This window comes from Lepidochelys kempii, chromosome 24 (genome assembly GCF_965140285.1).
Source record: "Lepidochelys kempii isolate rLepKem1 chromosome 24, rLepKem1.hap1, whole genome shotgun sequence".
NCBI lineage: Eukaryota > Metazoa > Chordata > Testudines > Cheloniidae > Lepidochelys > Lepidochelys kempii.
In genome coordinates this window covers 5,935,730-5,963,414 of record NC_136403.1, presented here as the reverse complement: position 1 = coordinate 5,963,414, position 27,685 = coordinate 5,935,730, and the positions used below count along the sequence as shown (strand labels likewise).

The window sequence follows — 27,685 nt, the reverse complement described above, 5'->3', positions numbered from 1 at the left end:
TACCAGAACTGGGAAAGTGCTCCCAAATCAGGAGAAAGAGGTTAGGGAGGGGGCCTAGGACTGGGAGAGCAGGGGGCTGCAGGTTGGGATTGAGAAGTGCTGTGGGGCGGGGATCCCAGGGCAGGGCTGGACTACGGTGGGGCTGCTGGTCAGGATTGAGGTGCATTGGCAGAGCTGGTGGGGGAGGGAGGCCAAGGCTGAATTAATATGGAGGTTGGGATTGAGGGGCATAAACGGGGCTCCGGGGAGAGGGGCTGACGCTAAACTGGACTAGGACAGCGTCTGCAGGTCAGGATGGAGGTGCATTGGCAGAGCTCTGGGGGAGTGGGAAGCCCGGGATGGATTAGCCAGGGAGGCGTGGGTCAGGATTGTGGGGGATTAGCCTAGGGCTGGAATAACAGGGTCCATTTAGCGGAAAGCTCCAGCTACACCTGGGGGGTCCTGCTGACTCCGAGGAAGAGTTAATGGGCTGGTGGCCGCGCAGCTGGCAACCCCAGTGGGCCAGCCCAGAAAGGTTGCAGCTGTTTTTCTCTGGGAAATCAAGGAGAGGCTAAACCCCCCTTGGCTTGCTGCTTGCAGACATACACTGTTCTCCCGCCCCCCAGCCACTCTCTCTGCTGCAGCTTCTGTCCCCAGGCAGCCGGGGGCGGGGGTGTAAATGTCAGACCCAACAGGGAAGCTGCTGGAGGGAGCAAATCATCTCACGCTGCGGCCTCCTCACGCCAGGCGCAAGGCGCTTTGGCTGCTGCTGCTAAAGGTTTCACGGCATGAAGGAAGGGGGCTCCATGCTGGAGGGGGAGCTGCGGGAGCCTTTGGTTGCTCCCATTCTGCCCCTGCCAGACCCACCCCTCGTGGATCGCTGCTCTGACAAGCGCATCACCAAGCCCCTTGCAGCTAAGGCAGATGGCGCGCAGAGCAGGGTAGCTGCAGGGACCGTGACTGCTTGGCTAAAGCTTTCACACCTCTACACGATCCAGATCTCCCTTCCCCTGGGCCAGGGCTGCTCCGTCCTTTACACGGGTCCTGAAAAGCAGAGGCGGGGGCCTGGGTGGGGAGCCCCTTACAGCTAAGCTGACTTGGGGTCTTTGAGCTGAGACTCTCCTGATGCTCTGTGTATACACAGCTCTGTGTGTGTGTGTACAGCTGTGTGTGTACAGATGTGGGTGTGTACACAGATGTGTGCTTGTGTGGTCTGTCAGCCTTGCCTAGACTATAGGGGTGTCATTTGCTATGAGGGAGGCCCCCAGACCTTGCTTCCCCCCCGACTTTTCATAGGTCTATATGCTCCATTGTGTCCTCCAGTTCCCCCACCACCCCCAACATTGCAGGTTATCATATAATCACATATTCATTGATTACAAGGCCACTTTGATCTTCTTGTCTGACCCTCCCGTAGAGCACAGGCCAGAGACTGGCCCCAAAATAATTCCTAGAGCAGAGCTTTTAGAAACCCCTCCAACCTTGATATAATATTCTAGAGGCTGTCACAATTCCCCTCGCCCCTGAATTTTTCTGAAATGGTGCCTGTGACAGACTAGAGCATGAAATCAGGGCTTCCCGACTCCAGCCATGTAGCTTGATTCCAGCCCACACAACAGCGTTGGCCTACCGTCTATTCACACACACGTGCGAGAGTGTGTGTGTGTGTGTCTAGAATATTAAGATGGGAGGGTTTTCTAAAAGCTCTGCTTTAGGACCAAATTTTCACAAGAGCTCGGCTCCCATTTGGACACTGAATTAAATTGCTGGATTTTCCAAAGAGCGGTGTGTACACGGGCTGGAAAATCTGCCCTGGGGAGAGCTGCTGGGTGCTGACTCCTCTGGAGGATCCAGGCCTGGGTGTGGCTGCCCCTTTGAAAGATCCCAGCCGCGCTGCTCTTTGCAGCATGATGAAGCATCCCCGCTACCTCTGACTCCAGCCCCCCGCCCGGAGGATGCTTTCTGCTGAGCGGCTCCTTGGCTGCGCTGCGGATGGGGTGACTCATCTCCCCCTCCCCTCCACCCCGATTCCGACAGAGCGGCCGAAAATAGCAACGAGGGGGGAGGGGGAAACCCAAAATAACTGCCAGCACCTGGCTGGTGCCGGGATGAGAAGCAGAGAGAAGATGCGCTTGGCTCCTGCCTCCTGCTCCCAGGGAGCCGGGATTCTAGTCTCAATCCGCAGCAGAAGCGGGGCTCTGGGAGCCTGTGCGGTGCAGGCCCAGCTGTGAAGTTGCCTTAGCAACCAAGATAGATGAGGGGGAAAGAAAGAAAGAAAGAAAGAAAGAAAGAAAGAAAGAAAGAAAGAAAGAAAGAAAGAAAGAAAGAAAGAAAGAAAGAAAGAAAGAAAGTGACCAACATCTAGAAAGAGAGTCAACTTCCCCCGACCAGCTGTCCCAGTTTCATAGTTCATTTCCTTTCTATGGTCCTGGAACAAATCATTCCTCTCTCCACCTGGCTGAATGTCTGCTGCGAAAGGGGCCCAAGTGACTTAGGAACCTCACCACCATTGAATTTTACTGGCAGGCAGGCACCTGGATCCTTATGAAAATAGCCATGGAAGAGTTGGGGGGTGGGGGGAGCTCGGGGGTTCGGATACTGGGAAGTCCTCACAAAAATCAATTTAATATACAGTCCTCAAATAAAGGACAAATCAGATATTAAACTGATAACAGATATTAGCTTAGGAGATAATGTTTGTACTTCACGGTCCAAGAGACACAGACGAGGTTTTCGTCTCAGGCCAAAAGACCAAACACATCGAGACCCTTGATCGTGGCCTTTCATAGGCTGAGGGTCTACTTACACTAGATCTTAGCTCTCACAACGAGTAGGCACCAGGCCGGACTCGGCAGTCCCCCGTGCTGCTCTCGCTCCAGCGTGATGCCATCCGCCCCCGTGGAAATCGCTCCGGAGCCCATCCGCTGTTAGCGAGAAGGGTGGGGGTCAGCCCTTGACATCTACACTGCAAAAAAAATACCCCCGGGGCAGCAAGTCTCAGCGCCCGGATCAACTGACTCGGGCCCTGGGGTTCACGTGCTGGGGCTAAAAAAAGCAGTGTAGACATTCTGTAAATAATCTTGTTCCCTGAAAGAGCCAGGCAGCTGAAATGAGCTGTAGCTCACGAAAGCTTATGCTCAAATAAATTGGTTAGTCTCAAAGGTGCCACAAGTACTCCTTTTCTTTTTCCGAATACAGACTAACAGGGCTGCTCCTCTGAAACTTAGCCAGTAACTTCTCTCACCACAGAATCAGCTGGAGGCAGAAACTGGGGGCTGGAAAATTCCAGCCCAGATGGTTAGAGTTTGGCAAAGTTATAAGGAGCCACTGAAAACAGAGTCTTATAATGGAAACTTACCAAGAGGCAGCGTTACCTATGCCGCCGGTGATCCGGTCTGGGTTGTGGCTGAGTTCTGGGCCACGCCGGCAGTTAGACAACGTGGGGCTGAGCTCCAGGTGTACAGCCCGGCAGAAAAAGTCCACGAGGCATTCCTGTGTCCCTCTTCGCCATGGCAGCTGAGCATCCCCCAGGCATTAACAGGCTTCTGTTTTACAACATCCCTGGGAGGCAGGGAAGGATTATGCCCATTTTACAGATGGTGCAAGATAACTTGATGACACAGAAGGTCTATGGCAGCCCTGGGATTTGAGCTCAGGTCTCCTGAATCCCACTCTCCACTAAGCCAGCTCTCCTGACCCCCCTGTGTAACTTACCAGGGCAATCAGCTAATACATAGCATCCCATTAGCGAAAGTCCTGCTGGCCCAACTTGGCCATATGTGTTCCAAAGTGTCACTCCGCTTTGCAGACAGGCTTAGGGCTATGGTCAGTGATGTGGGTGTCCGCCCATCCTGCATCAAGCCACGGGAACCAAATAACACTGACTAAACCTGCTAAATCACACAGCAAAGGCAGGGTGAATGAAGCCAAGAAATGGATGGGAAATGAGTTTTCCAGCTGCGAGCCTATAAAGTCAGGGCCTCCTCTTTCTCAAATGCCTGCCTATTGACTTGTTTGCTGGAGACAACAGCAGAAGTCAGAAGACCTGGGTTTGATGCCTAGCTCTGCTACTGACTGGCTGTGTGACCTTGGGCAAATCACTTCTCCTGTGACTATAAATTCTGCAGGGCAGGCACTGTCTACAGCAGCTAGCACAATGGTGCTCTAATCTCTGCTGGCATTACTCCCATAAGAATAACTTGGTTTTAAACCCATAATCAAAGGCCTTCTCCATACCAGAGTTGTCGTGCTGTAACTATACAGTATCAGTACGGTTAAAGCAGTACAATTCCCTGACTGTGGGTGGAGTTATACCTGTATAAATCTGCTTACACCAGTATAGCTAGGCTGGTCAGAACTCATTTTTTGTTATTTTAAAACAAATAAAAGGAAGTATTTCTTCACACAACGCACAGTCAACTTATGGAACTCCTTGCCAGAGGATGTTGTGAAGGCCAAGACTATAACAGCATTCAAAAAAGAGCTAGATAAGTTCATGGAGGATAGGTTCATCAATGGCTATTAGCCAGGATGGGCACGGATGGTGTCCCTAGCCTCTGTTTGCCAGAAGCTGGGAATGGATGGGGATGGATCACTTGATGATTCCCTGTTCTGTTCATTCCCTTTGGGGCACCTGGCATTGGCCACTGTCGGAAGACAGGATACTGGGCTAGATGGACCCTTGGTTTGACCCAGTAGGGCCGTTCTTATGTTCTTATAATTTTGATGGATAATATCAACATTTGTTTCTAAGCATTTTTGGTTGATTTGTATCAATTTAAATGTTACAGTTGGAGGAAATTTCGGGCAGGGAGGTCAGACAACAGCGGGCGTCAGACAATAATTATTTCATGACAGTCGACCTTGAGATTCAAAAAGTTAGAACTTTATGACCGTTAAAACACAAATTGCCAACATCCCCTGCAAAATATGCCAAGTAACTATCCTTCAATCAAACTCCAAGAAGCATTCAAGCAGCATTTTCCATACTTTGTGAATTTCAGTCATCAATGGAAGGACTTTTTTGTGGGTTCGGTGAAATTGATGTTTACCGATAAAAATCAAATAATTGCAAATCTGAATATCACTTATTCCTGTCTGGGAAGGGGAATAACCTGTACCAATATAAGACCCCTTTATACAGTATAATTGTGAACACAGTAGGGGCTGTACTAACTATATTGGTAAACAATCACTCCTGTAGCCAACACAGTTATACTGGTCCAAAATCTGTGTGTACGCCCAGGCCTGTGCCTGTCCAGCCCCCAGCATTCCCGGCTTGAATGTCTGTACAGCGCCTAGCGCAACTGTGCCATGATCTTAGTTGGCATTATTGCACTAACACCATCAACTCAATTTTAACCCATCCACCGCCTGGGTTTGGCTGAGGTCAAAGGTCTTCTGGGGCTGAAGAATTATGAAGGAAACTGACTTTTCCCCACAAACACCGAGCGCATTCGGAACCGGGCAGGGAGCGATAGGAATACAGTTAGTCACGGTAACCATGGCAACAGTGCAGGGCAGGCACCAGGGATTACAAAAGCTCCCGAAGAGGTGCCTATGAAAGGCGCAGCCCCCGCAAGGAGAGCCGTACACGCGCACCCACACATCTGGCCATTATACCTGGGGGCCTCCACCTTGGCCGCTTTTCGTCTCTTCCAGTTGAATCTCCTGGCGTAGGCAGCAAGAATCTGGCCGTGGCTGCGAGCTATCGCTCATGTAAATCCCCGAGACTGTGTTCACCATGCAGACATGTAGCATGTTACAGCCGCAAAGTGCTTCGTGCAAGCTGGCCCATGCCAGTCTCTCCATTTTACAGATGGGGAAACTGAGGCATGGAGAAAGGGATGGGCTTGCCCAAGGGCATGTAGAGGAGCCCATGGCGAGCTGGAGGTAGAAACCAGAAGTCCAGCTTTCCAGTCCCCTGCTCTAACCATTAGCCAACACTTCCCACCTCCATCCTTGATGGGATCCAAAATGAATCTTTGAGGCAAGGATGGGGGTGGGGAAACTGGGGGTATGTCCACACTGAACCGTAAACCTGGGCTTAGGCTCAGGTTTGAGCCCAACCTCCCGCCACCCCATACTGTCTGCACACAAAACTGTATGGGATGGGTCAGCAATCATTCAGGATCTGAAGCCTAGGACCCACCTGGCAGGGCTGGGTCTGAGTTCAAGTTCCACTGAGACTCGGGTCCAAGCCCCATCATTTTGCAGTGTGGACACAACTCAAGCCGCAGACCCAGGTCAGAAGGTCTGTGTAGCGCAGTATGGAGCCATCGCCACAGTTGTGAGTCATGGGTCTAGCAACTGTTAGCCCAGGTTGACAGTGCACCATGGATGCTCGAGTGTGAGCTTGAACACACCGAGTCCACAAGCCCGGATGCCATAGAACCAGTTTTACAATGCAGTGGCGACAGACCCTGGGAGGACCCTGAGTATCTACCCCTCCCTTGCTCTGCAACTTGTGAAGGCATTTACAGCCCTGTCCCGTGAGAGGTAGTGTGGGCTAGTGGGTAGTGCAATGGTCTGAGACTGGGGGAGACCAGGGCTCTTTTCTTGGTTCTGCCGCTGCCCTGCTTGGGTCATGTTGAGCAAGTCGCTTCCCAGCTCTGTGCCTCAGTTTCCCCTCCCCCCCCATTGTCTGTCTGGTCTAGTTGGTTTGTAAGCCACTATGGGTCAAAGACCATCTCTCGCTCTGGGTCAGTGAAGCACCTGGCACAATGGGGCCAGTGGTGGCGTTTATCCCAGAGGTGCTGGAATTAAGGGTGCGGGGGGGGCGTGCGGGAACACCTCCTGACTTGAAGTGGTTTCCATCATATACAGGGTTTACAATTTGGTCCAATGGCTCTCAGCACCCCCACTACACACATTGTTCCAGCACCCCTGGTTTCCAGCAGCCCCCCTGCAAAGTTCAGTTGTGGAGGGGGGCTACCGGTGTTGCTGTCCAACACACTAGACAGGGTTTGCACCCCTGCATCATCACACTGGGGGGGAAGGGATTGCGCTTCACCTTGGCTTTTGCTTTGCCACCAAGGCCAAGTAACTGAATCACCAGGCGAGTGGGGGCCCCTTGCTGCTTGGGCATTGCAGAGGCCCTTACACGGACACTGAATGGGGCCCTGATCCCCGCTGAGGCCTGGAGGCGGTGCTACCATGCAGGGCCCTAATATTCCTAGAATGAGGTGACTTGGCAAGGGTGTCCGTGGAAACACAAAGGAGCAGGGCAGCAAAGGATCGAGGGTTCATCGCGCCCAGCACTGCCGTGGCCAGGGGGTGATATTTATAGTACAGTAGCATGCATTGGACTCATCCCCAGCATCCTAAGGAGACAATGCCGTAGGTGCTGGAAGTAGGGGTGCGGCCTCACCCCCCTGGCTTGAAGTGGTTTCCATCATATGCAGGGTTTACAGTTTGGTTCGGTGGCTCTCATCACCCCCCCACTGTGCACATGGAGAGTGCCACCAAATTGCTACAGAGCGAGATCAAGGGAATTAGACCAGGGCTGAGCAAAATTCCTAAGCACTGGTGGGGGGCGGAGAGGGGAGTGGAAGAGGCGGACCCCTTTCCCATGTATATTGGTGCAGTGTGATCGCTCTGTGTAGTTGAATGGAATAGCTACTTCTGGTCTATGGGAATGGAGCTAAAAATAGCAGCACGGCTGTGTCTCTGCAAAGAGCTGGTCAGGCTGTGGCAGTAAGTGGAAAACACCGGCGCTCAGTCACCTATCGGCAGGGCTGCAACCGGAGTGGGGAGGGGGAAAATGCTGCTAAAAAAAATGCAGAGAAGGGCTTTGATGGACTGAATTATTTGGCTTCGCTTTGTCTATCCCCCTGTCTCAAGCTGAATGGGGTCGATTTCCTTTAAACACCCGCACGCACCCAATGCACAAAAGGGGAGCAAAGGTCTCAAGACATGAAAACTCTGCAGGCTTCTGCTCCGCTTTCCCGGGGGTGAGGAGGAAGCATGTGGCCCAGAAGAGCCGGCAGCAGGTGACGGGAGAGGGTCCAACCACGCCAGGTACGATCCCGCTTTTAAAAAAGAAGAGAGCAGCAGGGGGGCTGGAACAATGTGTGTAGTGGGGGTGCTGAGAGCCATTGAACCAAACTGCAAACCCTGTATATGATGGAAACCACTTCAAGCCAGGGGGTGCGGCAGCCCCCTAGTTCCAGCACCTCTGGAGAGCGGGCTATAAAAGAATGATAGAGCAGCTAGCGGGTGCTGAAAGCAGCAAGCACCACCGTTGCTTCTGGTCGGGGATCAGCGCATGGGTCCTGCGCTTAGGCTAAAATGCAGACAGGGATGGGAGAGAAAGCCTCCTGGACAGTATGAAGATCTTGTCTGTCACATGCACTGTCCGTTTGTCCTAAAATCCCATTCCTCAATGGCTACTGGTTTCCAGAACAACCCAGCTTGCATTGGAACTCTGGGATTCTTTGGCTGCACTTATTTAATGAATGATTAATTAGTCATTCTTATTAAATGTGTTTCTTTTTCATCAGACTAATCGTGAATGTCTCTGTGGCTATATGTCCACACAGGTGTCTTTCTGCTCTTACCCATCTGGTCCCTTTGGTGTTTTATTCTGCTGATCCAAACCAAGCCAGAAATCTGGTTTATATTAAAATCTAATCACATTTTATTGCCACTAGCTGGTGTATTGCTTTAAATCCACCTGTTTAATAGAATTAGAACAGTAATAGAATTAGCCTTTGATTTAAATGTATTTCACTGGCTGTACTCACCCTGAACTGTAATATTCAGCATCACAAGTTCCTTTAAATTCCAGATATAGATAGAGAGAGAGAGAGAGATAATTTCTCTCACTCCATTCAGTAGGTTGCCTTCATTCTTATGTGGTTATGTAAGCAAACGTGGGTGAAAGCTCTTGCTAATTTAGACCAGAATATTTTCTTTAGGTTCCTCTCATAACCCCCAAGAAAATCCCTTTACCTCTGAAATGGAAAAAAGGATCCCTGGAAGACTTTTGATTCCAATAAATTTGATTCCAATAAATCAGACCATTTCTACACTGAAATCCACCAGGCATTCCCAGTTCACCTCGGTAGCAATTTGCCGAAAACCGAATCTCTTCCTTTTCCAGTTGCAACCCACAAATGCAAAGATGAGGCAAAGAATCTATCTGGCTTTTCCCTCTTTGTTTTCTCTGTTTTTCATCCATTGCATGCCTTGATATTCAACGTCGTGTCAGAGCTTTAAACCTTTGTTTCCTAAAGCCTTATTGCTCTGCAGGGATTTGGGTTGGGTTTTTTTAAATGAAAAAAAGGGCTGCTTCATCTGGAAAAGGCTGTGGTTTTTTCACCCAAAAGCACAGGACTTGTCTTTGAAAGATTCCAAAGGTAAAATGGCTTTTTCTACTTAGAGGTCCTATGGGGACAAGCAGAGTGAGATCTTACCAGACCGTAGCTTATTTAGCCTGCATTCCTGGACAATAAATGATGAAGGGTTTACAGGATTCCCGAGATGAAATTGCCTGCTTTATTACACCCCAGCATGACAGATGGATTTTCCTGATATGATATAGGGCTCTCATAGATTTCCTATGGTGGAGCTCAGGAAAGAATCTGTAGGAATGAGAGAGGTAATTTCTCATTCATTCCCCAAGCAGTGTGGAAGACAATGTATCAACACTTGACTTGAAACTGAGATAGTAGATGGGGTGGAAGGGGTGATGGTCTCACAGGAAGGGCACTCGAGTAGGACCCAGACGATCTGGGTTTAATTCCTGGCTCTGCTACAGATTCTCTGTGTGACCTTGGTCAAGTTGCTTCATCTCTCCTGGGCCTTTAGTTCCCCACCTACAAAATGGCGATAATCCCTAGGAGAGGCTAAAACCCATTTGTGATTGTGAAGAGCACGGCTGGGATGCTGACGAGGGCAAACTACATAGATAGAGGGGAGGGGCATTGTTTAGGATGTTTAAGTCAGAAGGGGTTCAATCCTATGGTGGTGGTAAATGGCCCATTGTGGTCTTAAAAATCCATGAACCCTGAACAGTTCCATTAACCCCAGGGGAGAAGGGGAGACTCACACTGAAGTGGGCCCAAGTCCAATGAAGTCAGTCGAAAGGCCCTGCCTTTGGATCAAGGCCCAAGGCTCCTACTGCCACAACCCTCACTCTGGTGAGCGATCTGGGTGAATCCATAGAAGTGACTGAGGCTACTCAGGTGAGTAAGGATTACTTGTGGGATCAAGGGTAGCAGGTCCAGCCTGTAAGAGTCCAACTTTGCCTGCCTTCCTGGAGCCAAGCTCCCATCAGGGTTGGCTCAGGTAGGCTGTGCAGGATTGGGCCCAAAGGTCGGTTTGGGTTTCCTTTGGCAAAGGGTGGGGGGCAGGGAGAACATCCCAGGCTAGTGACACCAGGGGCCAGATCCTGAGCAGGTGCAAATCAGCACAGCTCTGGGAAAGTCACTTGAGCAATGCTAATTGACAACAGCTGAGCCTTCAGCCCACTGATTTCCACAGAGCTCTGGCCCAGTGACACCAGTTGGGAATCTGACCCACTGACTCCAACAGAGCTATGTTGATTTACACCAGCTGGGAATCTGACACAATCACTTCCTTTTATTTCTAAATAATAACAACCAACCACCCAAGAGGCCCTCCCAGCACCAGCCCCTCGAAAAAGCCCCCAGAAAGTAGCGATAAGACAAAAAATAAGAGAAAAAAGGGGCAGATTTGAGCCTTAAATGGTGAAACTGACAGCTCTGGGTCTATTCCTGGAGGCCTCAACATGGGGTGTGTGGGGAGCGGGGGTTGTTCCAAAGAGGAGCAAAAGCATCCCACAGTTGCTGCGTTCTCTTGCTTCCAGACTTGTGACGGTGAGGTCCAGAGGAGAGAAACTGACGCACGAGGACGATGCCTCATTTTTGAAGCGTCTTGCTGGTCAATATCTCCTCTGACATCTTGGGGGCCGGATGCTTCTCTGTAAGGGAAGATGTGCAGAAATTACAGTGCTTGCGGCCTCTTATCGATCGACTCGTTTTCTCCCGCATGCCTTTTGGTGTCACTGAAATGTTGGCGGCTGCTCAGGATAAAATCCGTCAGAAATAAAACCCTCATCATAGTGCATCGCGCTTCAGTTCTGAGCCGCAGCATGCTAGGATCAATAGAAAGGCTGTTGCTTTCTTCAATGGAGTTTGGATCGGGCCCTTATGTGGCACTTTTCAGTTGGGCTTTTCAATTGGCACCTAACTCCTTTAGATTTCTTTGAAAATCCCTCGCCTCCCGCTAGAGATCTCAAAAGTGTTTTGAAAAAGGTGGGTGAGTAGCTGTGAGCCCCAGTCTATAGCTGGGGAAACCGAGGCACGGAGCAAGGACATGATTTGGTATAGCCAAGGAGAGAACCCAGGAGTTCCCAGTCCCCTGCTTTAACCACTAGACTGCACTCTGGCCTACAACTGGCAATCGAACCCAGGAGTCCTGATTCCCAGCCCAACTGCTATACAACATGCCCTGCTACAGATAGTAAAAAAACAAAAACAAAAAACCCCTCAGGGAGTTCTGATCATCAGACCGCCTCTGCCCGCTTTAACCACTAGTGTGCACTGCCTGTGAAAGCTGGTAATAAAGCCCAGGAACACTGATGCCCGGGCCCATGCTCAAACCTAGATTCCTTCCTCCCTCTCTCCACACCGGTGAAAGCTCTGGGGACTAAAGCTGAGTTAAATCTAGAAGTAATGAGGAAATTAGTGGGTGCTAATAACAAAACAGATAAAGCAGGTCACTCAGTGTGGGTTAGCTGGCAGCTCACTCGTTGTCTGACAAATGACAAATGATTCTAGGGCCCTCCCCCGGCTTTGTATTGCAGCACATGGATGGGTTTTGAAATGACACTTTAACAGAGCTAGTCATTGCGAGTTAATCCAGTGTTTTCTCAAAATGAATGCTCCACTGGCTCAGAGGGACGTGCAAGCCTTTCTAATATGCTTAATTTGAAAGACTATAGGAAATGTTTCATGCGACAGCTAGATCTGGAGATGCAGTGAGAGAGAGAGATGCAGACGAAGATTAGGTAGATAGATAGATATGAAGATTAGAGAAGAAGGCTGAGATGATTCAAGTTGCTGAGAGTATTTGGATGCCCGCTTCCTATTAGTTTCACTGGGAATTGACCATCTAAATCCCACAGAAAACACCAGTCCATCTATTTTCAATCTTCCCGCTTTTCCCCTCCATCAGCTGGGGCTGCCGGCCTGAACTGGCCTCCTCCAACTTCTCTCCCGGTCCAGCCAGCCGCACAAACTAATTATCCTGGGCAGAATTAATGACCCGTCCAATCCTTGCAGAGAGAGGTGAGCTATTTCGGGGTGGGGCTGCGCTTTTTGGGGGGGGGTTGAGAAGGCTACATGAGAATGACAGTTCATTTCCCAGGATCTGACCCGGCCCAAAAGTGGGCTCAGGAGACAAATATTGAGAGTAAATCTTTTGCTTCTGTACCTACAGAAACGTCTTCCACCTCTCACACATTCACAAACGCTCACCACATTACACGTTCACATCTTCTTTCCCTTGCTCATTTGTTACACACAGCCCTATGCTTGGTCACACTGCGCCTTCTCACCCCCTCCCACCCCCCAGGAGACAGGGATTCAGTGCCCAGCTCTGTCTCATTGGATCAGATTTCCAAGCTCCCAGTGTAGCTACTCTAACCCCTCTCTCCCAGCGCTGTGCACAGAACCCAGGAGTCCTGGCTCGCAGTCTCCTGCTCTAACCATTGGACAACACTCCTTCCAGGACAGAATACTCCCGAGCGCTTTAGGATAGGAAGCAAAGATCATTGTGGCCAGTGACTACCCCGGTCGTGCTGCGATCAGGCCACCAGCTTTAGCAAGAAGGGGCCTGCTAATGACCACATGTGGTGAGGCCTTCTGAGAAGGACACCCCCCATTGAGTCACCAACACCACCGGGGGCAGCGGTCTCTCATCTAAGTCATAACCCCAGCCAGCACTGCTTAGCTTGCCTCCCAGTGCCATGGGCTTTAACCACAGGCAGCCTGCTGCCTCTTACTGGAAGAGCTCTGAGCAGGCCCATTTGGTGCCATTAATCCGCAGCGCTCAACATCCGTGATTCAATCAGGTCCTGGTCCCCGGGGCACCGGGTCAGTGGATGGCGCCAGCCTCTGATGATTTGTAGGATGCTGCTTGCTCGTTAGCCCTGCTAATTAGCTTTCCTTGTCTTCCTCTTCTCTTTCCCCACCTCTTTTATTCTCTTCTATTTTGCTCATCGGCTCTCCTCTGCATCCCCTCTATTCACCTTCCGTCTTCCAGGCCCCTTTTTCTCTCTTCTTCCCCTGCCTTTCCTCCATCGCTCCTTCCCTCTTTACCTCCTCCTGGCCTTTTTGTTCCTTCCCCCTTTCTTTACCTTCCCTTACCACTTATTCTTTCCATCTATCTCATTCTTCTTCCCCGGCACTCTTCCATGCTCTCCTCCCCGCCCCGTTCCCTGCTTCACCCCTCTTGCCTCTCTTTTGCCTCCCAACGTGGGCCCAGGTGGGAGGCAGCGTGAATCAATCCGGCAGAACACGTGGCCGGGTTTTTCCAAAGAGCTGTGCACACCAGAAGCCGGGCCCTTCTGAAAAGCTGCTGCCCATCTGTGTCCCAGCGGGACCCGCACAGGGGCCTTTGGGAAATCTGGATTTTATTCAGGTGCCTACACTGGCCGCTTGCCCTGATCGGGGCCGGGGGCAATCCAGCCTGCAGCTCTTCGGGCAAGCTGGCCCTGTTTGCATCGGACTCCGCAAGCTGGCACCAATAGACATGGTGTCACCTACACCCCCAAGCGAGATATTTCTGGTGAATTAGGCAGGACCGGCAGCCCTTCTCCAATGCCCCTCCAGCCAACCAGCTCACCAGCTGCCAGGGCAGAAGGGGCTGGGGGCGGCTGTGGGGGGGGGTAGCGGGGGGGAGGGGGGAGGGGAACGCGCTCATCAGCCAAAATTCTTTTGATTAGTTCACTTGTTTTTTTCCAACATTGAATTAATTACCCTTTTCCACGCGGGCGCCAGCTGGTAGGATTTTGAGTCAGGCAGGCAGGTTGGGATGGGAAGCCAGGGGGCTCTGCCAGCACTCGGTGACGGCACGTGCATGTGAGTTGAGAGTTTAACTCTCTGGAGACCTGCTAATGGCTGGTGGGGAGCATCCCTCACGGTAGGCAAGAACCTACCCTGGGCTGCGGTGAAGCGAAAGGGAGGAGGGCCGTGCTGCATAAGAACAGGTATCCTGGGTCAGACAATGGTCCACCTAGCTCGGCATCCTGTCTTCTGCTGGCAGGTGCTTTGGAGGAAATGACCGGAAGAGGCAATCATCGAGTGATCCATCCCCTGTCGTCCACACCGAGCTCCTGGCAGTCAGAGGCTAGGGACCCCCAAACCATGGGGTTGCCTCCTTGCCTGTCTTGGCAAATAGCCATCGATGGACCTTTCCCTCCATGAACGTGTCTAATGCATTTTGAAGCCCATTCGAGTTTTGGCCTTCACACGATCCCCTGGCAATGAGTTCCACAGGTTGGCTGTGCATGGTGTGAAGAAATAACCTAGCACCACCACCTGCTTAGGTCCTGGTTTGGCTTCATGGACAGTGCATTAAGCTATACCAGAGATGAGTGGGATAATGCCCCAGAGCTGTCCCATGTGCCATGAATGCAGGGTGAGTGAGACTCAGGCAAACCTGGATTCTATCCCCAGCTCTGCTGCTGGGCGACCTTGGGGAATGCCCCGTGCCTCAGTTTCCCCATCTGTAAAATGGGGGTAATAAGCCTCCCCTCCTTTGAGACCCACCAGTGAGAAGAGTTAGAGATTAATCTTGTCTGGATTGCTCCATCGTTGACAACAGAGTGGGACGAAGGTGGGTTTTTCTGCAGCAGAAGCTGCTGAATTCCCAACTGGTTTTTGCCTTTGTTCTCTGGGAAGTCTGAATATGGGCGCAGAGGTGATGTGGAAGGAGGGGGCCTGCCAGCCAGACACGTGGGTGTGAAACTGAGGCCATGTCCCACAGAAGCCTTAAAAATCCCAGGGCACTTCTTAGCCAGGCCCAATTTCAGTATGAGTAAGGAGATTCTGTCTGCCTAGCTTCACCTGTTGGAGCCCTCACTTCCTGTCCTAAAGTGGTGTGCAGCCTTGCGGTACACCATTAAACAGCTCTCCTGCCCCAGAATTGGCTGTGCTTCAGTGCTGGGTGAGTGATCCCTGTGTAACACTGCTATGGTTCTCCTCCACCTCAGAGGTGGCCGCATTCCAGTGCTGGGTGAGTAATCCCTGTGAAGCGTTGCTGTGGCTTTTAAGCAGCTGCCGCGCTGCACCCCAGAACTTGCTGCATTTCAGTATTGGGTGCGTGTTCCCTGTGCAGCATTGCTACGCAGCTGTTAAACAACTGCCTTCTTCCACTCCAGAGCTGGCTGCATTTCAGTGCTGGGTGAGTGATCCTTTTGCAGCATGGCTGTGGGCTATGTCAGCAGTGGTAGTGTGATCTCTCTGCAGCCTTGCTGTGTGGCTGTTAAACAGCTGCCACGTTCCACCCCAGAGCAGGCTACGTTTCAGCACCGGCTGCATAGTCACTGTGAAGCCCAGCTCCGCGGCGATTAACCAGCTGCTGCGTTGCAGCCCAGAGGTGGCATCTCAGTGGTGAAGGGGTTGCTTGGTGACGAACGATGCTGTAGCAATGTAAGATTTCACGATGTGCTCTCCCTCTCTCTCTCTTTCTCTGTCCAGGGAGGTGCGCTGCCTGTGCAATGCCCCGTCCCGCTTCCCACAACCCCGGCTTGCCCCCACGAGACCGCCCGGCCCCAGGCCCCGCCTGGCGATGAGCGACCCAGCCGCCATGCCGCACGCGGAGGGGAATGCCCTGCTGAAGGCTGTCTGGCAGGGCAAGTTTCGCCTCACCCGCCTCTTGCTGGAAGGCGGGGCCTATATCAACGAGGGCAACGCCCAGGGCGAGACCCCGCTGATCGCCGCCTGCCTGGCCCGCTATGACGACCCGCACCACAAGCCCCGCATGGTGCGCTATCTGCTGGAGAACGGCGCCGACCCCAACATCCCTGACAAGACGGGCAAGACGGCCCTGATGCACGCCTGCGCCGACCGGGCCGGGCCCTCGGTGGCTTCGGTCCTGCTGGAGCACGGGGCCGACCCCAGCGCCCGGGACTACGCGGGGGCATCGGCCCTGGTGTATGCCATCAACCGGGACGACCGGGAGACCTTGCAGGTGCTGCTGGACGCCTGCAAGGCCAAGGGCAAGGAGGTGATCATCATCACCACCGACACGTCCCCCTTGGGCACCAAGAAGACCAAACAGTACTTGAACTCGCCCCCGTCCCCGGGTCTGGAGGAGAAGTCACCGGCCCTGTGCATGTCGCCCTCCGACATCGAAGTCAAGACCACCCAGTCGCCCGGGGCCAGCGAGAAGGAGGAGGCGAGGGACGTCTTCAACTTCACCATGGCCACCCGGCTGACCTGCCCCCCGCCGCCTCCTCCCAAGGGGCTGGAGGCCGAGGCCTCCGTGGAGCAGCCACCGGCGGCCCCGCCACCCAAGGGCCGGGCGAGGCAACTCAAGAGACTCAACTCGGAGCCGTGGGGGCTGGTGGCGCCTTCCATCTTGGCCGCCTCCCATCTGGAGAAGGCCCGGACGCCAGAGGAGAGGATCACGGCCGAGATGAACGGCTTGAGCATCACCAAGAGGCCCGTGCTGTCACGGAGGCACAGCATCGAGGGCCAGGAGCCCCCCGGTTTCAAGACGGTGGCCCCCCAGGGCTCTGGGGAAGAGGCCCTGGGCCCGGAGGCACCCTGGGCTGAGAAGGTTCATTTCAGCCACCTCCACCAGCCTCTGTCGCGGCGCAACACGGCCCCTGAGGCCCAGGAGAGTGGGGGGGCCCCGGCGCCCAGCCTGCGGGGCATGGCGCACCCTAAGCTGGCCCGCATGGAGCACTGCGAGTCAGACGCGCACCTCTGCCCGGACTCCATCCCCAGCTCCCCGGATTCAGGCCGCCTCTCCCTGGAGAGGAGGAAATACAACGCCTCCCCGTTGACCCTGCCGGCCAGCTCTTCCCGGGAGTCCCTAGAGAGCATCCCCAGCGCCGTGTCCCCCATGACGGGACGGCGCCGCTCCCCGGGGCTGCTGGAGAGGAGGGGATCGGGGACCCTCCTCCTGGATCACATTGCCCACACCCGGCCTGGCTTCCTGCCCCGGCTCAACATCAACCCCCACCCTCCCATCCCTGACATCCGGGCCAACGGCCGGCCCCCCTCGCCTGTGCACAGGGGCCTCATCCCCATGGCCCCCAGCTCCCCCAAGGCAAAGAAGAAGCTGTTCAGACGGCACTCTATGCAAACGGAACAGATCAAGCAGCTGGTCAATTTCCAGAACATGCTGGCCCAGGGCAACTCGGCCAGTTAAAGGGACAGAAGCCCCAACCCGGGAAAGGAGGAGAAGAGGCCTAGATTTATTCTATCCCCCATCCCATTTGCTGCTCCTGCAGTGGGGAGGAGCTGGAGACACCCCCCCACCCATCCCATCTCTCCAACCCCATCCTGGGTGGCGAGCCCATTGTGTCTGGGTTGCTGTGTATCCCCCACCCTGCTGTGCACTCGTGTATCTATCCTAGCCACGGGCCACGCCCAGGGTGCAGGAAATGTGACCGGAACAGGAGCACTCCAGTGCTGGGCCGTGGCCCAATTGGGCCAGGATCCCCCGTGCGACCAACTTCGGGATGGCGCTGTGCCCCTTCGGTGGAGGCCCTGAGGCCACAGCCGGGCAGCGGAAGGCCCCCAAGCATCACCGCCCATGACTGTGCCATGTGGCCACAGAGCGGCCGGAGCCCGCTGGGAAACCTGGCCTACATTGGGAGTGGGACGATGACAGCTTCCAATGGCTGCTCCCACGCGCCAGTCAGGAATACAAAGGGGAGGCACGTGGGTCCCGTCCCTCCGGGTCCTGCCGGGCACGGCCTGGAGATGCAGAGGAGCAGAAAGAAAAAGGGAATGAAAGGGTCGATTTGGGTTCAAGATCAGGAACGTGGCCAGCCGGAGCCTCTTCCAGTTTCCAGCAGCAGTTTGTGCCTGATCCAGGTTCAAAGCCAAAGGCAGCCTCGCTCGGTTTGCACGGCTCTCTGACCTGGAAGGAAGCGGCAGTGATCCTAGAGACAGACACCCCCCACCCCCGGTGGCCTTGCACCCCACCTGCTGCTCCCTGCAATATCCTATTTATTAGTGTGAATGCCGTCAGGACTCCTGGGTTCTCTCCCCACCTCTGAGGGGGCAGCATTGTCTGGCGGGCACAGCAAAGGGAGACCTAGGGCTGCATTTGCAAAAATGCTAGAGATTTGGGACGACCAACTGCGCTGAGCGTGCGCCTACTGGAAACCAGGCCCCTTTGAGGCATCTCAGGCTGGAGCACTCAAAAACGGAAGCACTTTAGGCACGGGGCACTGTTTCCCAGCTCCAGGAGGGGGAGTGTTGTCTAGTGGTCAGAGGACTGGGCGCTAATGACACTCGGGTTCTCTACCTGTCTCTGCCACTGACTCACTGGGTGACTCTGGCCTAGTGACGCTCCCGCTCCGTGCCTCAGTTTTCCCCACCTGTCAAATGGAGGGAATGTAAAGCACTTTGAGATCCCTGGCTCAGAGGTGCTCTGGAAATGCTACATCCTATTTGTTAGTTATTTAGCATTCAGTCTCTGGCAGAGCCACCCCCCCTAGACAAAGCAATATGACTGGGGACGCACAAGAAGTTACCCCCAAACACTGGTGGGAGGGCTGGAATAAACCCTTTAGGCACAGAGTGAGGGATTGAGCAGAGCGTCACCGATGGAGAAGGGAAACCATTTCAGGGGGAGGGAGGGGACTGAGTCAGTGTAAATAGGCAAATAGACACCCAATGCCAACCCCATAGTGCAGACCCAGTGCACTGGCATGGGTTACCCTGCTTTTCCACCAGGAGGCGCTGTGCTTCTTTGGCCGTGCGGCACAGCCGTGGATTGTCAGCACAAGAGGTTTGCACTAGCGTAACTGCAGTGGTGCAAACAAATCCCGTTGCAGACAAGGCTTTAGGCCCAAGTCCTCAAAGGTATTTAGGTGCCTGACTCCCAGTGGGAAGATCTGGCCCCTAGTTACGAAGCTATGATGCTGCAGAGTGCTCAGGTTTCCCCGCACTTCCCTAAGTGATGCTGCAAAGTCTGAGTTAACTAAGGGAGTTAACACTTGCACAGGTCTCCCTATAAGCACAAGGAGACTGTAATCAGGGCCCTGTGTATCTGCTACTCTGCAGAACTCGCCCCCGTGCTGTGCTCCCTTTTCTGTTTGCAGAAATACGCTTGTAGCCCTTGTGGCAGCTAAGCCAACCTTCCCTGATTGGCATGTATCTGATGCCAATTTGCCTGACCTAGTCTTTAGACAGCCTACAATGATCACTCTAAGAGATGTGAACCCATTGATGCCAACTGGGTGTTGACTCTGAAACCTACTGACTACCAAACTGACAACAACATTGTTAACTATTCCACTGCTGATTTGAGCAGAAATGTTGCATTTTAATGTGCGTATCTCACAACTCCCAATTAAATCCTCAGATACCAAAAGCCCCCAACTGCCCCCAGTTCAACTGCTAACATGCTCCACCCCATGCCACCCCCTCTCCCGATTGCTCCTGCTAAACACTTATGCCTTTTTTGTTACAAAATTCTGCAGCACACTGAAAATGAAGGGCCATATTCTTGGCTAGTGTAAATCGGTGCCTCTCTTGACTGACGTCAGCTGAGAATTTGGGCTTAAAATTATAGGGGCAGCATTTGATTAAATTGGCCAGAGGATTAGCTAGCACACTTTATCCTGTGCTGATTGCGTTAGCCTGTGCCATGTTTAGTTTAATAGAAACCTTATTATTTCAGTGTATCCGATGTTGCTCTGGGATTTCCAGTTTCCTGCAGGATTTGGGGGCTAGTTTGCTGCAGATACATGGGGCCTTTCTCGACTAGGGCGAATGCCCTCTCTGCCTGTGTATGTCAGAGAACATACAGCATGTGAGTATGGTTTCAAGTCTGTATCTGGGACACCTGTAGGGGTTGGATCTGGGGTTTTCAGTCGGCAGGTTAGAAGGATGGAGCTCAACTGCGAAATTTGGAAACAAATTCACATTGAGATTTCAGAGGCCATCAAAACTGCTTTGAGCACGTCTGTCTCCAGTATATGTGTGGCTAGAAGCCACTGGTGAGCCTCCAGTACAGGTCTCCATCTGTGTCTGATCCACAGAGGACCTGTCTGCTACTGCCCCAGCTAAGTTCTAGCTTGGGTGGGACTTATTCCACAAAACGATTTGCCGTCGGAGAGCGTTGATTCATCAGAACCGAAACGTCCCACAGGAAGGTGTCAAGTCCGCCGAATTTTTCCATTTAGAAAAAAGAGAGATGAAAACGTTTTGAAAATGTCAAAGCGTCCCTTTTCGCCAGCCTCGGAACGGAACGCTTCCGGCTTTCAGCTCAAAAGGACGTTTCCTTTGGCCGCTAAGCTTATTGTCTAGTTTTGACATTTAAAAGGTCAACATTGAAAAAAAACGTTTCGAATTTACCAAAACAAAATATCCGCCAAGAAGATTTCGGGGGAGGGGGAAGGGGAAGTGGGGGGGGAGAACTGGGTTTGCAAATAATTGTTGAGATTTGGGGATTAGGTTCCAATTCGGGACAAGAAAAGTTTGAAACTGCAAGTTTTCCCCGAGGATGGGAAATCCCCATCAGCTGTAGACCCCCAGGGGTCATCTTTAGCCCAGGCTGCTCCTGCTTTTAGCTCTGGAAGTCCCTAGGGTCTCCCAGCCAGTGCCACACCCTGCTCCCTGTGCCTATGACCGCACAAACAGAGTGCTGGCCAAATGCACAAACTGCTGGGCTGTGGTTTCCTCGACAGGGGGTTGTCTTAGTAAGTTCTAGCTCAGTGATACTCAGACCTCCAGGGTTCAGGAGCCAAATTAGCGACCAGCAGCACCCAACAGAGCCACAGGAGTGTGAATTCATTGATCCATTTACTATATATATTTTATTCGCACCGCAAAATGACTAAGTAGTCAATAAAATAAGAATACAATTGGTTAATGACAATGTAAAGTCACCATGATGGGTTAATAATTAAGTCACCCAGTGTTTTACTATCATGCCCTGCAAGAGACACATTAAAGAGCCACTTGCGGTTCCCAAGCCTCAGTCTGAGCATCACTGGGCTACATGGATAAAAAACGTGCACAAAAGGAACTGATTACTGGGGGGTGGGGGTGTGTGTGTGACCCCTCCATCCCCCCCGTGGGTATATTGCATGCATGGGCGGGTGGGTGGGTGTATTACCCCTCCATCCCCACCTTGGGTGTATTAAAGGCAGCCACAGGGAATGTTTTGCTTTAAATCAGTTGCAGATCATGAAGTAGACCAGGGTCAGTTTCTCAGCTCGCTCCCCCACCTGCAGAGTTCTGGATGAAACCAGGCGGCCAGTCCCTTTGGGTTTTGCTCAATCAAAAGCCGATGGACGAGGGGACATTTGACTGAAACAACTTCTACCCCTTTATCAATTAGCCAGTGCGGAATATTCCTGAGCATTGGGTGGCATCTCATCCACTGTGGCCAAGCAGGAGGTCTCTACACCCTATGCATATTGTGACGCGATCAGTTTCCCTCCTTCACGTAACCCAGTTCCTGCATGTGTCTCTGAGCTGCATCCTCCCTGACAATCCAGGCTGTAGCTCAGAGGTTCTCAATCGTTTCCATAGCAGGACCCTCCCCACACATATCCTTCCCTAGGGGGAGCCCGGGCTTGGTTCTGGGGCTGCCCAGATGCCAGGGTGATGGTGGTCATAGATCTATGTAGCCAGGTTCTGCATTTAGCAATGTGGGAAGGGCAGGTAGGTCATGACCCTCCCCTGGTTGTCTTTGGGGTATCCAGGGCCTTGCAGTCCACACAGAGATGTGTGTAACTGTGCCCACCAGTCCTCCCGATTCCCAGCTGTCTCTGTGGGAGCACTGACCCAACTCCATTCTAGGAGTCGCCCTCTGCCTTCATGCCCTCCTGGGGCTCTGTTCCCCTATGTCTGGAGGCTGGGAGTCAGGACTCCTGCGGTCCATTCCCAGTCCTAGGAGGAAATGTAGGCCGACGGTTAGAGCCGACGAAGAGGAGGCAGGATGCCTGGGTTCTCATCCCAGCTCCAGTGCTTAGAGCGGGAGGCATGAGACCAGAGTGAGATCCCTTTGTGCCACAGGTAGGGGAGAGAAGCTGCAGCGTGGGTGCTGTTGTGGATCAGAACCTGCTTAACGCAAGCTGGTTTCTGCAGCTGCCCTGACATAGTGGTGATGGGGGCCTACAAGTACAGAGCTAGCCCGAGAATTGTGTCGGGCAGGCCAGGCCTCAGAGCACCGCTGGGGGTGGCGAGGCAGCTCACTCATTCCATCCAAGAGCTGGTGACGCCCAGAGAAACCAACCAGGGCGAGAGTCCAGGCACCAGCTGCTGCTTCCAGGGACCATTCCAGCCCCAGGCAGGCATCCAGGCACACGGTCTCCATCCTCTTCAGAGGGGAGCTAACAAAACAGATCCAGGCAACCGCCGACTCAGGGGAAAGCTTGGATCCAAACAGACGTTTCAGTCCAGCTTTAAATCCTTTCCACTAAGGGTGAGATTTCCAGAAGTTCCTGACAAGGCACCTAATTCCCATTGGCTTTCAAGGGGAATTAGGTCCCTAACTCAGCACCGAGGCCCTTTGAAAATACCCCTCTCCCTAGCATATGTGGGGTTATTATCTCAGCCGATGCTATGCAGTCGCCACCAGAGCTCCTGACCCGCCGTGCAAGGGACAATCGGAAATAATGCAGTGCCCCAGAGCTCAACGCGATTTGAGATCTAGACAGGAATCCCCTTCCTCCATCCCACCCAGGGCGGAAATGCTGCCAGTTCCAGGGAGGAATGCGGCAGCACCCCTGCGCAGCCATTTAGGGCAGGACGCAAAAAGGAAGCATGTGATCAACGCAGCTCAAAAAGGTGGGCAGGACAAAAGCGACCAGGGCTCGTTGATGAATACCAGGAATCGAGCCTGCAGCGTCAGGCCTTCCCCGTGTGCAGCATCCCCTTTCGGGGCTGGGGGGAAGTGACTCCTCTGCATAGAGCTCGTGTAGGAGCTTCAGGGGCCCAGTGGGCTGAAAGCCCATAGGCGAAGCGTAGAGCGAGTGCTCCCTGTTAGAAATGGAGCTGGGTGTATTTACACAGGCCCCTGCAGCGGAGATGGGCTGTGTGTTAGGTTAGGGCATGGTCCAGCCTTCTGATCAGCTGATTGCTGGATACAATATTGCCAAAGGCAGGCAGAGGACTTACACGCTCCGCCGTCCATATTCATATGCTCTGCCGATCCCTCGCACCTCAGACCCGTCTCTGAGCTAGGCAGGATTCCTGGGTCCACCTCCCCATCCCACGAGGGAATGCTGTCTAATGGTTAGAGCAGAGGAACTCAGCATCAGGATGCCCAAGTTATTATCCCAATGCGGCAAGGGGAGCGCTGTCTAATGGCTAGAGCAGGGAACTGGATGTCAAGACGCCTGGCTCTGCCACTGACTCACTGCATAGCCTTTGGAGAGCTGTGGCCCTGCTCAGTGCCTCGGTTTCCCCACCTGCACCATAGGGCTAATGACCCTGACCCATCCACAGGGCTGAGTAGAACACCTACCAGCTCTGCTCTAGGTCACAAAACCCTCCCCAATTTAGCGAACGAGGGGATGGGGGGTGGAACCACTCTGAGCCGAAGTGAGTCATGTTTGTGAGTGTGGTCACCATTCCACCCCAAAGGTGGCAAGACTTGTATTGGCGAGGCCACCGGCTGTCTCTGCCTTGGGCAGCGTCTGATCTCCTCCCTCCACCCCCGGTCCACACCCCTCTCTGCCGAGCTCTGCCTTTCTGCTGGCCAGGGTGCTCCTGTCTCCACTCGGGGGTGGCGGGCGAGGCAGAGAGACGGGAACGGAGAAGAACTCGGTTGGGGGAAATAATTCCAGCCTCCCAGCTGGGGGTGTCAGGGGAACCTCTTGGTCTTCACATAGCAGTGAATAAAAGCCCAACATAGCTCAGCCAGGCTCGCACCCGAGTCTTCTTGGGGATGGGGGTTATTCTGCCACCTAGTGGCCTTGCATTGGAACAGAAGGTCTTGGGGAAAGGCCACTGGTCCATCAGTATCCTCCTGCTTCTTCCCTATGCCAGATACGATAACCGGTCCATCTCTTCCTGTATCCCTCCTCCCGCTGCACCAGATCAAACCCATCCAATCCTTAGACCCCACTGGGGGGAGGGATAGCTCAGTGGTTTGATCAGTGGCCTGCTAAACCCACGGTTGTGAGCTCAATCCTTGAGGGGGCCATTTAGGGATCTGGGGCAAAAATTGGGGATTGGTCCTGCTTTGAGCAGGGGGTTGGACTAGATGACCTCCTGAGGTCCCTTCCAACCCTGATAGTCTAGGATTCTATGATCTCCTCCCTATGCTGGCTTAGATAACTGGTCCATTGAGTCCCGTATCCTCTCTCATGCTGCACCAAATCAGAGCACTGCCCCTCTAGTCAAGCATCCCTCCACCTGCCACGCCAGACCCCCATCACTGGTGCATCCAGGCCAGTGTCCCTGCTCCAGCAGCAGCCAACATCCAGTGTTTCAGAGGAAGGTTTAAATTGCCCTGGGCCTACCGTACACAGCTATATACATGGGGATAAGAGGCAAATCCTGGCTGACCCCAGCATGTGTCCTACTTAGGTCCTGAAGCACACTGGTTCCCCAAGCCATTAGCACAGCTGGCATGGCTAGACGTGGGATCGCTGTGTACTAGGTCTCCAAACGTCTGCGGGAGGGGGAGAACGCAGCGTGCACGTCTCCTCTGCAACATGCTGCAGCAACCGTGGGCAACTCTGCACAGCACAGCTCTGGGAAACAAACGCAACCCCCCCAGAAAAATAACCCCATCCTAGAACGATCCAGCCCTCATGGGAAAGTCTCCGCTCCTGGCAGGAGGCCTGCCACGCGAGATGTAGATGGAATAGTGCCTCTCTTGCCTTGTCCATGCCTGCGATGCTACTCCCTAATGCACAACCCACCTGCCACGCTGCTTTCGCTCCCCACCAGGGTGTCCCGATTGCTGGGCCAGCATCTTTGACCCGCTTCCCTCCCACACAGCTGTTCATCCTCGGCTCAACCCACTCATCTGGAGCAAGAGGCAGAGAGGAAAGGGAATGCTAAGAAGTGGAAAATCCAGGGCTTCTGTCTCCGCCTGGATCCCCGCTCCCTTTCGCCTGCCTAGCAGTGGCATTCCCACATGCTGTGGCCTATGGCTGGACCTCCTTGGGCTGCAAGCTCATTGCCTCTGTGTAGCGAAGCGAAGCCTCACTGGTGTGGCACCTCCTGCTGGTCATCCTGGGAATTAGCTTTCCAGCAGATGGAGCGCCTCCTTCTGCCAGTGGCTTGCCTGCCTTGGGCCCCCACATCCCTCCCGGACTCTGGTGCCCCTTTTCCTCAGGGTTCTGCCCTCCACAGTACCCCCACTCTGAGCCTCCCCTCCCAGGGGAACCCCAACCCTCTATCCCCACCTTGCCTCAGTGGCTACTGCCAGTCATCATCTAGCCCCCGCTCACTGGGGCAGACTGCAGTCTATAAACCACTCATCACTGGCAAGGGGGTTTTGGACCCACTGCCTTTCCCTGCAACCCAGTACCTCTCTGGGCCTTCCTGTCAGGCCGCAGCCTGAGAGGTCGCCAGGCCTGAGCTCCCCAGCACAGCTCTGTCCGCAGTACCCTTTGCTCCTTCAGGCAGCTAAGTCCACCTCTCTCCAAAGCTAGAGAGAGACTCAGCTCCTGGCTCACAGCCCTTTTATAGGTCCAGCTGTGGCCTGATTGGCGTGTGGCCCCAGCTGTGGCTGCTTCCCCAATCAGCCTTTCAGAGCCACAGCCCTCCCCAGGGCTGCTTTTAGCCCTTGTTCTACTGGAGTGGGGCAGCTGCCCTACTACACTCTGCTAGGCAGGCCCTGTGGATCTCCCCCTTAGGCTGGGGGGGGATCCTTTTGTAGTGGACGAGCTCTGCCCGCCCACGTCCTGGATTCCCAATAGGACACTCTGCTAGGCAGGGGTTCTCGTGCTTGGCTGGGAGACCCAGGAATCTATCGGCCTCATGGAGAAGGGGATTAACTACACCGACAGGAACCCCCCTTCTGTGGATGTAAGAAGTGTCGACATGGCAGCAGCATAGCTGTAAAATAGTCGCACATACCCCTAGGATGAGGCACAAAGCTAAGGCCTGGATTGCCTGAGGCTAATAAACCCAAGGCACTATTTCCTGAGCGGTAGGTTACTGGGAAGCCTGGTGCCCTGTCCTGATTCCAACTTGAATAATTCCATTCGGACTCTCAAAAGCCCCTCCTGCTGTTTCATTTGTATGCAGGATTCTTTTTCGTTTTCTGCCCTAAATCCTCACCTCTCGCTGGTGAGCACGACTGAGCGCCTGAGGCATTCCACCCCAGGGGCGGCTGCATTTCAACACTGGGTGAGCGATCCCTGGGCCGCATGGCTGGGAGGCTGTTAAAGAGCTGCGGCGTTCCACCCCAGAGGTGGCTGCGTTTCAGCGTCTGCCGAGCCCTTTGGAACAGATGGTACCGCACGAAAGTCCGCATTGATTGGTATCAGGTTTCAGAGGAACAGCCGTGGCTCCTACAGGAAGCCCTGACTGGCTCTTTGCATTATCCAGAAAGGATTCGGGTGGGAACGGGGAGACAAACGCACCCACATATAATGACTAAAATCCGTACCCACCCCTCCCATCACTGCATGTCCCTTCCAGGACCAATAAGGCCCTTATCTGCCGCCTCCAGCATGGGACAGGCCATTCCTCTCTCTTGGAGTCATGCTGCCACCTGGTGGCTCTAACTGAGCTTGCTACATCCCGAACACCGTGCATGGTTTCAATGCAACCCTATTGTTTGCGCTATTTGAAGTCAGGCCCGTTTGGGAGGGACTCCACCAGCCATGGCCACGAAGAGGGGCTCGCAGACAGTAGCTGAGCAGCAGCAGAAAGGACGTCAGTTGCCAAGGAGTGTCACAAGTTCTTGGGGCTTAGATGGGGATCGGAGCTTTCCCGTAGGTCATGATGTCCGAATCTAGGACGCTGGCTCTGGCCTGCTCTAAGTTGTCCCTAGGGGTGGATCCATTCATGTGAATATTGATGTTACACTGAAATCCACCGCTATTTCATCTCGTCAATACAGCTTAGCAGCCACACAAATGCCTCCCCCCTCTCCCCCCCCGACTCGGTATGTTAGCTCTTGCCAAGAACCTGGTGTCGACACAGCTTGGAGATGGAAGGGGATTTTAACCCTCACTATGAACAGCCATCGATGTGGGATCCAGCAGGAAATGGGACTCATACGAATGACCTGACACAGAATGAATTGGTTCAGGGGCAGAGACTGACTCAGAGGGCTGAGATTGGAGCTTCCCCACATCTGGGGGCTGCGTGGATCCAGGGGTTCAGTTCTGCCTGTTATGGAGATTGGGGACTGGCCTCCAGGCTGGCCCTGGCTTATCTGGAGGGGCTGTTTCCATAACGAATATGTGTGTGCCTGGACGTCGATACCTGGAAGTCAACACTTTGCTGTAGTGTGGGAAGGTGGCTAAATTTCATCTCCATTTTGTAGATGGGGAAACTGAGGCCTCTTA

At 53.5% G+C, this 27,685-nt stretch overlaps 1 protein-coding gene across 2 annotated transcripts; it reads left to right on the top strand.

The window, feature by feature from the left end:
• Positions 1-7,571: 7,571 nt before the first annotated feature.
• ANKRD34A (ankyrin repeat domain 34A) lies at positions 7,572-21,166 on the top strand. 2 transcript variants are annotated; one of them, XM_073323041.1, is made up of 3 exons: positions 7,572-7,998; positions 10,012-10,166; positions 15,708-21,166. In XM_073323041.1, exon 3 carries the CDS (start codon positions 15,799-15,801, stop codon positions 17,386-17,388), a length of 1,590 nt encoding a protein of 529 aa, XP_073179142.1. In that variant the 5' UTR covers positions 7,572-7,998; positions 10,012-10,166; positions 15,708-15,798; the 3' UTR covers positions 17,389-21,166. The 2 variants fall into 2 exon arrangements, with proteins under 2 accessions (XP_073179142.1, XP_073179141.1); XM_073323040.1 differs by lacking the exon at positions 10,012-10,166.
• The last annotated feature ends 6,519 nt before the right edge of the window (positions 21,167-27,685 follow it).

Coding starts and splice junctions, on each gene's coding strand:
- ANKRD34A (XM_073323040.1), top strand. CDS start 15,799: ATGAGCGACCCAGCCGCCATGCCGCACGCGGAGGGGAATGCCCTGCTG.